This window comes from Pteropus alecto, unplaced genomic scaffold, assembly GCF_000325575.1.
Source record: "Pteropus alecto unplaced genomic scaffold, ASM32557v1 scaffold24, whole genome shotgun sequence".
Classification (NCBI taxonomy): domain Eukaryota; kingdom Metazoa; phylum Chordata; class Mammalia; order Chiroptera; family Pteropodidae; genus Pteropus; species Pteropus alecto.
The window spans coordinates 3,540,796-3,554,702 of record NW_006439192.1 but is presented as its reverse complement, the minus strand read 5'-3'; the positions used below and the strand labels follow the sequence as shown (position 1 = coordinate 3,554,702).

Below are 13,907 nucleotides of genomic sequence, written 5' to 3'. Positions count from 1 at the left end.
GGAGGTGGGATGAGAGAGCTTCTCGCTAAATGTGAGCTGTTCCCAAAAGTTGTGAGGCAATTCCTAAAGAGAAAAGCAAGACAAAGACTGTCTGCAGGTAGGGTTTCTGACAGCTATGGGACACTTCCTTTAATTTTAAAAGGGGACTTGCATTGCATTATTTAATTCTAAATTTATTTGTGCTAGAAACCGCAAGCTAGAAAAAAGATAATAAAGATATTAAATTCAAGTTTCTTCAAAGGTTACGCAGCATTTCTATTGGAAATCATTTTTAATTTAAAATTTATTATGATAATACAAGCTAACGACTAATGCTCCTAATATTGAAATAGATTTAGACTCCTTGATTTTCTATCTTACTTACCAAGGTTGAAGAAAGATAGAAATAGAACTATATATGTATAAATAATTTTGAGATGTGTTTGATACAATCTGTTTCTACTAAAAAGTACATTTAAAAAGTAGGTTACTTTTGACTTTAAGAGTTTCATATTTCTAATAATTACTTTCTCTCTGAACATGTTGCTGTAGGTCACTTATGCCATCAAAATTGACCAACAAACATATACTCTCCATCTTAAAAAACAGTAAGTGAACATTTTTCTTTTCATACAGTTGTTTTCTGTTGTTTTTTTTTTTCTTGGTCTTTAAACATTTTTTTTTTTTATTTTTCAATGACAGTTGACATACAACATTATATTAGCTTTAAGTATACAACATAGTGATTGGACATTTATATACCTTACAAAGTGATCACCTGATAAGCCTAGTACCCATCTGACACCATGCGTAGTTATTATAGTGTTAGAGGCTATATACCCTATGCTGGGCTCTACATCCTCATGATTGGCCTTTTTCATGTATCCTCCAAACCCCTCCTTCCCATCTAGCAACCACTAAAATGTTCTCTGTATCTATGAGTTTGTTTCTGTTTTGTCAGTTCATTTGTTTTTCAGATTCCACATATAAGTGAAATCATATGATATTTGTCCTTCTCTGTCTGACTTATTTCACTTAGCATAATACCCTCTAGGTCCATCCACATTGTTGCCAATGGCAAGATTTCTTTCTTTGTTATGGCTGAGTAGTATTCCATTGCATACATGTACCACCTCTTCTTTATCCATTTGTCTACTGATAGACACTTAGGTAACTTCCATTCTTAGCTACTGTAAATAACGCTGCAGTGAACTCAGGGATGCATATGTCTTTTCAAATTAGTATTTGGGTTTCTTCTGATAGACACCCAGAAATGGAATGGCTGGGTCCTTCTTTGTCTCTTGTTATAGGCTTTATTTTAAAATCTATTTTGTCTGATATAATTATTGCTACCCCCAGCTTTTTTGTTTTCATTTGTATAAAAATATGTTTTTCCATCTCTTTATTTTCAGTCTCTGTGTGTCTTTTGACCTGGAGAGGTCTCTTGTAGGCAGAATAAGTATGGATCTTGTTTTCTTATACATACAGCTACCTTATGTCTTTTGTTTGGAGCATTTAATCCATTTACATTTTAAGTAATTATTGATGGGTATGTAGACATTGCCATTTAATTCATATTTTTGATATTCTTTTTCAAGAAGATCCTTTACTTTTTCTTGTAATACTGGTTTGGTGATGAACTCCTTAAAGGAAAAGTCTATCTGTCCTTCAATTCTAAAAGATAGCCTTAATAGGTATAGTAATCTTGGCTGTAAGTCCTTGCTTTTCATCACTTTGAATATGCCTTTTCAATCCCTTGTATCCTGCAAAGTTTCTATTGAGAAATTAGCTGACAGTCTTATGAGAGGTCCCTTGAATACAAGTAACTACCTTTCTGTAGTTGCTTTTAAGATTCTCTCTTTGTCTTTACCTTTTGGCATTTTAATTATGATGTGTCTTGGTATGGGCCTCTTTGAGTTCACCTTTTTGGCCCTCTTTGAGCTTTTTGGACTTGTATGTCCATTTTCTTCACCAGGTTAGGGAAGTTTTCCATCATTACTTCCTCAAATGGGTTTTTCAATTTCTTGCTCTCTCTCTTTTCCTCTGGTATTGCTATGATATGAATGTTGACACCCTTGAGGCCCCTTAAGTTATAATTAATTTTTTAGATGCTTTTTTGTTGTTGTTACGATTGGGTGTTTTCTGCTACCTTATCTTTCCGGTTGCTTTTGATCCTCTGCTACATCTAATCTTTTGTTGATTCAATGTGTTCTTCATTTCAGGTATTGTATTCTTCATTTCTGACGGGTTCTTTTTTAATGTATTCTGTCTCCATTTTTCTGTTTCCTATCTCTTTGTTAAAGTTTTCACTGAGTTCATCCATTGTTCCCCTACGGTCCTTGAGCATCCTTATAACAAGTGTTTTGAACTCTGCATCTGGTAGATTGCTTGTCTTCATTTTGTTTAGTTCTTTTTCTGGAGTTTTGTTCTGTTCTTTCGTTTGCCATGTTTCTTTGTCTCCTCATATTAGGGGCCTCCCTGTGTTTCTTTCTGTTTATTAGGTAGAGAGGCTACATCTCCCAAGCTTGGTAGAGTGGTTTATGGATTTTTATAATTCTGTTTAAGCTTAAGATGTAAATCCAGTGCTTTCAGCTACCTTTCTAAACAACTGTTTTGCATTTTTTAAGTTTAATCATGACATTCTTTTTATTTTTTCTTTTGTTGCAATTTTATGCTGACCCAGGTATTATTTAGTTAGAATGCTTTGAGATTATTTTCCTTGGATCGAACATGCAGATGGCATGAAATTTTGTGGTGAGAATCTGGAAGCCTCAATTTTCACTACGGATAAATCTAGTTCATCATAGCATCCGTACTGGTATTTGCTTATACTGGTTATAATTTTTTCTTATATTCATGATATGCTTTCAGAAAGCAAGGTAGATAATGAGATGAGTCCATTTAATTTTGGATATTTGATTGAGCTTTTATAATTGAAAGTAAATTTTGTTTAATTTTATGATTCTTGAAGTTACTTTTTAATGATATTATTCTAATGAAGTGTCATTATTTTGGTTGAATTAGGTCATTTTTAGACCCTCATTTCCTTGTATATTCATACAACAAATCAGGAACATTGTATCCAGATTCTTCATTGATAAAGGTAAATTTTGATTTATGCTGTGTAAATTATATATATATATTTTATGTAGTTAAGTTCTCTTGATGGGAAAAAAGGAATACCCCAGAATTATTGAATAAACAGATCACAAATCCAAATGTAATGTGACAATTTCAATAAAATTGTATTGAATAGAACAAATATTTCTTGGATTTGGAACTCAAGAATCATTTATCTGAGAAGTTCATTTTAACTGTCTAGAATTATTATTAGGAGTTTGTGAGGAAGCCAACAACGACAAATGGGTGAAGGCACTAACAAACCTCTAAATAACACGGAATGTTTAAATTGAGATGTCATAGGATCTGACTGGTAGACATAATAATGGAAATTATTTTATAGAATTATCACAGGGAAAGTGAGAATGCAAAAGCATATTGGATACAGAACCTGAATATGTTTACATGTGAAACATAGGAATTTGAATTTTTTTTCCCAAAATACAGGTAAGAGTCAAGAAATTTTTCAAGTGTTTGAGAAAGTTAGCTTCAGTCTGTGATCTATTTAATGCCAGAACATATTTGGAAGAAACAAATTATTTACAAATGATTGGTCAGATTCAATTGCTATATTGCAACTGAGAGATAATAAACTTAAAATACATGGTAAGTGGTACAATGTCTGTCTTTCTCACCAACTACAAGGAAAAAGCAGAACAAAATTCTGTACACGATGTACCTGTCTGTTATCTGACATTTGACAATAGGAAAATCAGGAATTTTCTCTCAGAGAGAAAGGAGATATAAATGGTGAGTCTCACATTCAACTTGGCCCTCTGACTGGGGGTAACGTCTTAACCGCAGCATAGGGAGGTGGAACCAAGCAGATCTCTTAAAAGTTAGAGTTCAAGACTGCTGAAGCAGCTGGGACTTGCATGAGACAGGACCGGAGATGAAGAGGGCCTATCAGATGTATGTTTTTTTGGGAGAGGGGAGTTTTCCTTAAGTCCTCGACTGAAGATCAGGCTGCACATGTGCTGTGTCACACTCTACTGAAAGGTAGAGAGTAAAACAGAGGTAATACTATATAGATCAAACAGTGTTGGGAGATGTTAGATTTTCAACCCAGGCAGAGTAGTGAGACCAGGCGTTTAGATGAGACCTGAAAGACTAATCCTTGGGAAAAAGGATCATGCTCTAGATTAAGAAATATATTTATCATCCCCATTCCTCCTTCCATAGCCTAAAGCCCAGCAACGAGAGGATCAAGGAGGGATACCATTAAATTAGTTGTCTTCCAGGAAAAAAGGCAAATCTCTGTAAAGGGTTACAAGGTAGTAGAGTAAGCCAAGAATCCAGATGAGGGCAGAAATCAATGAGATAGAAAAAGGAAAAAGAATAGAAAAAATTAAAGCCTTGAATTAATTCCGTAAAAGGAATAAAAATTAATAAGTAAGACATATACAGAATAAAAAATAATTCCATCAGTATTAGGGCTGAAAGGAGATAGTATTAATCATAGAGAAAATAAATATCTTGGAATATTATGAAGGCTTTATGCTCATAAATTTGATAATTTTGATGAAATGTAAATTTTAATTTCTCTGGAATACATCCCCACATATATAATTGCCCAGTCATATTGTAAGTTGTATGTTTATATTTTTCAAAGAAACTATCAAACTATTTACAAGATAGGCTGTGCCATTTTACATTTCCACGGCAATGTATGAGAGTGTCTGCATTCTTGCCACTGTTCAATCCCTTTTTAATATTTACAAAAAAAAACCTACTCATTCTGATAAATGTGTAGTAATAGCTTATGTCATTTTGATTTGCATTTCCCTAATGACTAATGATGTTGAACATATTTTCAACATATGTTTATGAAGTTGAACATATGTATGTGCTTACTTGTTACTCTTTGTGAAATGTCTATTAAATGTCTTTTACCCATTTTCTAGTTTATTGGTTGGATTTTCACTGTTGATTTTGAGCAATTGATATATTCTAAATACAGGTCCTTTGCCAGATACGCGGTAGGCAGATATTTCCTCTCATGCTGTTATTTGTCTTTCCATCCTTTTCATGAAGTCTCTCATTGATCAGAAGTTTATGCATTGTTCTCTTGACCTTTGATGTTTATAAGGGTTATTTTTAATTCTCTGTCAGGTAAATCATTTAACTTCATTTTATTTGGTTTATTTTGCTTGATTGTTTGAGACATATTTTCCTAATTCTTCATCTTACTTAATTCTTTGTTTTGGTGTCTACTTGTTAAAAGACTCCTCCAGTCTTCACTGACTGGCCTTGTACAGCAGAGTACCCCTACAAATCATCCTGGAAAGTTTCTTTCCCCCTTCAGGGCAAAGCAGGCATTTTTCCCCCTCCCTACTTTCTGTGCTGGGTATGAGGGAGGATCAGTGGCATCTACCATCCCAGGCTGCCGCCGGTTGTTCTTTCCCAGGCAACTAGATTATGCTGGACCCATCAGTGCTCCAAGATTGGTGGGGACAGAGGGCAGGTATTTAGGCAGTTTGATTGAAGTGGGTGCACTGCATGCATGGATCAATTCTTTCCTTCTCCATGGGAGAAGCAGAGAGCTGGGATTTTTTATCTACTCGCTGTGTGCAAAATGGGGTGGGGATGAATCAATGCTGTCTACTAGCCACCGTGTCCATTGTTGCCTGGGTAGCTCGACTGTCCTGAACCCATCAGAGCTCCAGGACTGGTCACACCTATATGCATTCTTTGAGTAGGCCCCTCAGAAACACAGAGGCAGTGAACATGTGAACCAACCCCTTTCCTCCCCGGGTCGAGCTGGGAGCTAGAGTGTTTCTTTCTGATCATATGGCAGTGCTCTGGAGCAGAGTGTCTGGTGAAAAGGTATCCCAAAACTCCCTACTGCTCTTCATGAGTCTGATTTTTCATTCTTTAGAAGTGTTCAGGAACCTTTCAATTTGCTCTTGATTTTTCACAAAGGAAATTTGTCAGCAAATTGTGGCTGAGTTGGTAAGTTTGTTGGGGCATGGAGGAGCCAGGGCTTCCTACTCCACCATTTTTCCTAACCAGAATTTCATTTCATTGTTAAATTAAGGCATTTTTTACAGCTGTTTTAAAATCTTTGATAGTTTCACCATGTGACTCATTTCAATATTGGCATCAATTGGTTGTCTTTTCTCATTTTTGCTGTGATTTTCTTGGTTCTTGGTATAGTATGATTTTCAGTTGTCTGCTTGACATTTAAATCTTCTATTTTTGAAACCGATCACCCAGTGTAAGTTTAGATTTGGTGTGCTCTGTTGTTCCAATGACAATTTAGTTTTCTGGTGTTCTGGTATTATTTTGCTGTACTCTCTTTTTCTGGCTCTGCTTGAGATACTGCTGTATCTTGCTGGTGCAGCCTATAGTGGTAAAAGGTACTTTGCTGGTCCCAACTTGTGTTGCTAAGTGGGGGTGGACGATGAAGCACCCATGGGATGAAGAGCATTTCCTCTGGCTGTCCTCCAGCCACTGGATGTCAGTGTGCTTCCCATTCGATCTCGGCTAGTGTCGCTTGGTGAAGAAAGATTGTAACTGAGCCACCTTTCACTGCTTGGAGTCGGAGGTATTGGGAAGCATCTTATGGGATTATTTTCTCTGATTGGGTGCAAGACTAGGAGATGCAGAATATGTCTTGCTTTCTGCTACTCTCTAGAGTCTGCTGCTCTGCATTCTACTTTGTGAAAGGCTTGTAGCTGCAATGTCTGCTGGCACCAGTGCAGCTGGAGGTAGCTGCAGTTATTGCTTGGAATGGAGCAGGGTGTGCTCAGCCATTGTCAGTGAGTAGGGGATAGTGGTTAAGCCTAGTTTTGAGAAAAAGCAAATGGTTACTGATGGAGATGTATGTCTGTTAGCTAAACATGTATAAGCAAATTCATAGGGGAGAGCAGGACAACACTAAAGTTTTAATAGCACAAGATTAACAAAGGAACAGATTCTAGACATCACTAGACTTTTAAGGGAAGTGAAGGAAATAATCACTGAAAGAAAATATTGGGGGAGAACCTGGGAAGAGTAATGCTTTGAAAGTCCAAGGAGCTGAGAGTTTTAACTAAGAATAATCAACGTGGTGAAATATCAAAGAGGAAAAATATGAGAAAATGTCATTTAAGATACTTTCTGGTCACTTAGAAAGAGCAAGTGGAATGTTCACAGTTGAAGTCAAATTAATGCTGTTCATTACATCAAATTAGCAGGTATAGATTATACCTTCAAGAAATGTGGCTGAGAAAGAAAAGATAAGAAAGCTGCTGGTCAGAATTTTGCAATTTAGAATTATAGCAGGAATTGTTGGTGGGAGGATTAGAGTCATGATTATTCATGGGCAGAAGAGGGTTAAGAAAAAGAGATTACAGGTAGACAACAAGGAAATGGGATATCTTCTAAATACTGTTATGCTAATGGCCAAATATGAATGATCATGATGTCTAGTCAGTAAGGATAAAACCCAAAACTTTATTTACAAATCATTCACGAATGTACCTTTATATATTCCTGTTTAGGGACATTGCTTTTATCAAGGACATGCGGCAGAGATTCCAAAATCAGCTGTGACACTTAGTATTTGTTCTGGACTCAGGTAATGGCATATTCCATAGATATGTGTGATTGAAAATCTTCTGTAAACCTTTAATTTTTAGAAATTCCTGAATTATAGAGTGAAAGCAAATAAAATATAGGCTTCGATTGTGTTTCTCCTCACATACTTTATTTTCCTCAGCCTCCTCATATTTTTCTTATTCTTGTTGTCTCTATCCTAGGCTTGCACTCATAAGATTTATTTAGAAAGAGCCCAGTAGTATAAAGAATATCTACTAGCCACACTATTTATTAGCCACACTAGAACACAGTGACTCTCAAATGCTATAATAGACAGAAGATATGATATTAGATTGAAAGTTAATTTAAGATGGGATGATTCTTAGATTAAATTAGACCATAATGACTACTCTTAAATTTCTATAAAATGTTTTTATTTAATGTCAATTTATATTTCTCAGTGGGAAATCTATATTAATTGCCCTGTTTTCTATTTATGTCTTTAAATATTCAGGGGATTATTGCAGTTGGATAAAGTCAGTTATGGAATTGAACCACTGGAATCTGCAGCCACATATGAGCATATGCTTTATCAAATACAGAATAATAAAATTGATTTTCTCCCCATAGAAGAAAATTATCCTATGACCCAGTTGGTAGATCAGTCTTACAGGATTCTTGTGAAGCAAGAAGTAAGTAATCAATTTTCTCAGATCTTCATTTTTGCTTCATTTGATACACGTATTCATATTGAAATGTGTTAGACTTAGTACACTAATTTAAACTGATATTGATTATATTAAAACCTCTTTTAAGATAATTATTTAAATATCATATGAACATATACTTTTGTGTTAGTTCATATAATATTTAGAAAATATTATAGATGTAAACATGCATACTTCAAACATGAAAATTTTCTCATTTTCCTAATTGCAAATATTTTTATGTATACATATATGGTTATATTGTTACTGAATTTGCTTCTTACTAATGTAATGATACCAAAATTTGCTGATTGTTATTTCATCAGTATTTTTCTTGCCAATACATATTTTTCTTTGTATAAATGTATTATTTTGATAGAAAATTTAAAAGTCAAAAAGGCAAACATCCCAAATATCATTGTCTGGAGATAATGACCTTTAAATTTTGGAATACATGGTCCAATTATTTTAACATACTTATTTATAAATATAATTTATAACTTTATAAATTTTTTTAACCAAAAAATGATTTAACTATATAAGTTTCTTTGTAATTTCCTTTTTGCTTTTAAGAGGATAATTCATATTTCCACTTATCAAATTATATTACATTTATTACTTTAAAGTAAATAACATTGTTTAACATTGATTAAAATACTAAATATATGCATAGGTAAGGAAAATAAGAATATGCCATAATGCATTTTTAGAAGTAAATGCTGTGACAAAATCCACTGTAACCATTTTGGTGTATACTCTTTTACACTTTTCCATATATTCATCATAAATTTAAATTGCATGTATTTTATAAAATTATGTCATATTGGCATATGTATAATTTTACTTTAATCAAGAAATGAACTTTACGAATGTACCAAATTTTGAGGCAATCACACTTTGCTTATAAGTACTTGCTTCTAAGGGTAGACATATTTTCAAACATTTTTTTTTCACTTTTTTCTTAAGAATATTTGTACAATTTTACTCTTTATCATCAGTGGTTAAGTAGATAAATCTCTGTCAACATATTCTCATCAAAATTGAATAACATATGAAAGAGAAGCAAAACAAAATAGTAATGAATGAAACTGGAATTTAATTTATGATGAATTTCATCTAACTGTTGCTTTAATTTGCTTTTAATTATTTTGGCAAAGATACTCGTCCAAATACAAATTAATAAAATTGCTGTTTTAAAAAACCTTTAAAATGATAAAATATGATCATATATAGAGACAAAAATTTCATTTCTAAAGAAACTAAGATGTGATCTCAACTTTTATGCCAGCTCTGGAAAACACCAGCATGTTGCAATACAACGTGAGACATGGGACACAATTGAAGACAATTTTCATGAATGAAATAGAGCACTACTTCATAAAGTAAATTGAAAAATTTTAAAGGGTTTCATGAATACTCTTCTGTATCAGTGGGAAAAACTGAAGGGATAAACCTGCTTTGAGAAAGACAAATAACACTGCACTTGCAGCCATCCGCTTCCAATGAATCAGCCGTAAAAAGGGGATTGAAAGAGAAAGACATAACATACAGTCTCAGCACCTTGGTTTGCAATCCAAGTCTGTCAGTATAGCCAAAAGAACTTTGACAACTAATATGACCTTTTTGTGTTTAAATTTTCTCATCTGTAAAAAAGCCAATAATAAAAATAATACCCAATTATTACATTATTTCAGATCAAATAAGTTTATACATGGAAATTACTTAGTGCAGTGTGTGGAGAAATATAAGCGATCAATAAATATTGCTACTAGTACTATTAATATTTGCTCACCAGATTTTCTAATGTAGTGGAGCTAGGTAACAGGAAGTAATTATGGAAAGTTTGGATACAAAACAAAATTCAATAATGAAATAAAATAGAGACTAAAATGTCAGAACCTAAGGAAAACCAAGGCTATCACTGCAAAAATGGAGATAAGTGGCTATTGGTATATGTTAGTGAATTTTGTTCTTTTGTAGAGGAACTCGATAATTGCTTTGCATCCTGAATTTGATAGGCTCAGATCTGCAGGTTTAGTCAAACATATTTTCACATGCACTAATGCTAGCACAGATTAAACAAAGTGAACATCTTCAATATGATGGATTTTAGAAAGGAACAGAAAAAGATAATATAAAACATATTTTTGGCATAGGTTTACATTTATGAAAGTAAATTTATAAATAGGGTGAACACATTCATCATAACCAGAGTTGAATAGTAGCCTAGAAACCAGACACAATACAAGAAAAGGCTTATCTGTTAAAAGCATATTGGACACATGCATTTACCCCTGCCCTTTCTTTAAACCTCACTAAAGTTATAAGGGATTTTTTAAAATGACATAAACATACAAACACAAACAGAACAGGAGAGGTGTAATAACAATGGAAGCTGAATAGCAGATAGATAGATAGCTGACTTAGCCCCTAAAATGCTGATTCCTAAACTGGCAATTGGGACGAACTATAGGAAACTGCAGTAGTACTCAAATGTTTCTGGAATTGCATGTCCAAATACCTTAGGAAGTGATTTGAACGGTGGACCTACAAAGAGAATTGGTTGAACATCAGTTGTTCAAGTATTTAGAAATCCTGATTTCCTCTCCTATTCAATTAACTCTGTTGTCAACTGACAGATAATTGAGGCTGTTTCCTTTGGGAGTCTGTGATACAAGACAGCAGTCACACATGTTCTATTGTATGTCACAATAGAGGAAGAATACTGTACTGAAAATAGTGGGACTAAGATAAACTTAGCACGCTGGATTTGGGGAATCAGGCTTACACATTCTAAGAAGTGTATGAATGCCTCTTCAGGAGGCAGTCAGATCAGCCAAAAGAATCAAAATTAACCATATGGCAGCAGTTGTTTTAACCAACAAGCCAGACAAATTACCCTCTGCGAAGGCAAAAGGCCCTAAACGTCATATGTGGTCACAAGTGTTGGAATAAGCTGTTAAATGCTCAATTCCTAATATGAAGGGGCAGTAGACATATGATGAAACAATGTAATATGGAAGACAGAGACATGAAAACATCAAAGTTTTAAAGACTGAGACACCAAAAACTATAGAAGGTGAAGAAAATGAAATGACCATGTCCTTGGAGAGATGAGGGAAAATATTTCATCTACAAAATAAGAAGAGATTAGTATTTAAAAAATAACATTCAGCAGATAACAATTCTTGGAAATCAAAAGTGTAATAATAAAAATGTAAAAAATGAATGGAAAATTCGCAAGATACGAATTGCAGAAATCACATAAAAGGTAAAGTACAAAGACAAATGACAGGGAAATTTTATAGATGAGATATTAATATATAAACATGGGTGATACAATAAGAGTTCCAGTATGAATAAAGAGAAAATTGAGTTGAATAAATCACAAAAAAAAATCCAGGAAACATTTTCAGAATGATTTAAGTTAAGTTTCTTGACTGATAGAAAAAAAATCTTGTTTCTTATACATGTATAATGGTACAGAATGGCATGAAATTTCTCAGCAGCCATACTGGACGTTGAAAGTCATTAACACAATTACTTAAAATGAGGAAAGTAATTTCCAATCTATAACTCTATACTCAGCCAGAACTATATCATTGATTTTTTTTTAAACCGAAACCATTCTTTCCTCCCTAATGTGAAATGTCCTTCCTAATGTATAAAACAAACAAACCACAGTTAAACAGATAAAAAGAATAGTTGCCAAATATAGTGAACTTTCAACCAACTGAAAAGATACAACAACTGGGTAAACAACTGTCCTCAAACTGTATTTTTCATGAGAATCACTGTTAGATCAAATACCACTAGATTCTGAAGCAAACAATGTCCAGCTCTCAGTGGCTTATCATAGCTTTATGTCTTGCTCATGCAAAGACCAAAGCGGATGAAATTCTCCTGGTTGATTCATTTCCTGGCTTTGACTCAGGGCCCCTAAGAATCCCCCACTAGATTATTTGAATCTAGTCATGAGTAAAGGGAAAAGAGCATGTATGTCCCTATATTGATACACATTGTCTCTCCTTGATGTCTCTTGGAGAGGGAGCGAACATCATTCCTGGATAATCGGCCATTTCTTATACTATAACCAAAGAATAGTATAAATCACTAATCTCCACCCTTTGTTCAAGAAAGTTTTGACTTGAAGAACTGCACGTTTTCCAAAATAAAAAGAATAATCAAAAAAGAATACATCTAGGGCATGTGAATGAATATAAATATAAATTAGTATAGGAAAATACAAAATCCAAAGAGAATGAGAAACAATGTTGGTATTTTTTTATTCATGTACTGCCTCATAGGTGCTACATATTGTGCTAAGAGCTTTGCATATAGCCTGTCTTTCCTTCCTTTCAACAATTCCTGAGTTAATTCCATTGTTCTGCTTTTGAGATCAGGGAATAGAGATTTAGAGAGTTTAAATTATCACTCTAGGACACCCTCTTGTAAGTTGCAGCATTAAAATTCAAACCCATAGACATATTCTTCAGTACTCTATTGATCTACCAGTATATAGTCTATTAAAAGAACACAGGAAGTACTTAGTAAATAAATGTAAGAAAAATAAAGCTTTTTTTAAATTGAAAAAACATTGATAATAGAACTAGTGAATAACGGACTATAACTAGCTAAAACCCAATTTGTAATATTAAATTTAGGTTAAAGGAAATAGAGAAAGCAATAGTATAAAACAGATGTTAGATAAACCTCTAAATGTGTGATTGTTGATTTTTTATGTGTCACCAACATTATGTGTTAACATGGCTGGGCCACTGTGCCCAGATAGGTCAAATTTTCTGGGTGTTTCTGTAAGGGTGTTTTTGAATAAGAGTAAAATTTAAATTAGTGGCCTTTGACTAAAGCAGACTGTCCTCCAAAATGTGGGAGGACCTCATCTATGAGTCAAGGCCTTGAATAAGACAAAAGAAGTGACCCTGCCCTGAGTAAGAATGAATTCTCCAGCTGACGGTGTTGTGACTTGTACTGCAGCATTATCTTGCCCTGGTCTCCAGTATTAGGTCGCACCCTGGAACTTGTGAAGTCGCCAACCTCCATAATCATGTGAGTGAATTCCTTACAATAAATCTAACTATAATAAATTATAATAAATGTATATACACACATCTTATCAGTATTGTTTCTCTGGGAACTCTGCCTAATTGAGTATGAAAGACAGATTATGGAAATTCAAGGTAGTCAAAATTGTCACTCATGAATAAAATAGCACCCAAAATATTCCAAGTTATGGATTGGAAGAATCAACATACTTAAATTGACATACTTAAAAAGCATTATATAGATAAAATGCAATCTCCATCAAAATCCCATTGGCATTTTTTAAAGAAATAGAACAAAAAATCATCTGGTTTGTATGGAAGCACAAGAGACCCTGAATTGCCAAAGCCATCCTGAGAAAAAAGAATGAGGCTGGAGGCATCAATCTGCCTGACTTCAAACTATACTACAAAGCGACAGTAATCAAAATGGCATGAGATTGGCAGCAAAACAGACACATGAACCAGTGGAACAGAATCGAGAGTCCAGAAGTAAACCCATATTTATATGGGCAAATAA

At 34.0% G+C, this 13,907-nt stretch overlaps 1 protein-coding gene across 1 annotated transcript in view; it reads left to right on the top strand.

The window, feature by feature from the left end:
• LOC102896962 (A disintegrin and metallopeptidase domain 3) overlaps positions 1 to 13,907 on the top strand; it is an 80,250-nt gene that overhangs the window by 10,631 nt on the left and 55,712 nt on the right. Inside the window, exons 3-6 of the mRNA XM_025050018.1 lie at positions 532 to 587; positions 3,004 to 3,082; positions 7,584 to 7,660; positions 8,135 to 8,312. Coding sequence (XP_024905786.1) covers positions 532 to 587; positions 3,004 to 3,082; positions 7,584 to 7,660; positions 8,135 to 8,312 — 390 coding nt within the window. The remainder of the gene's footprint in view (positions 1 to 531; positions 588 to 3,003; positions 3,083 to 7,583; positions 7,661 to 8,134; positions 8,313 to 13,907) is intronic.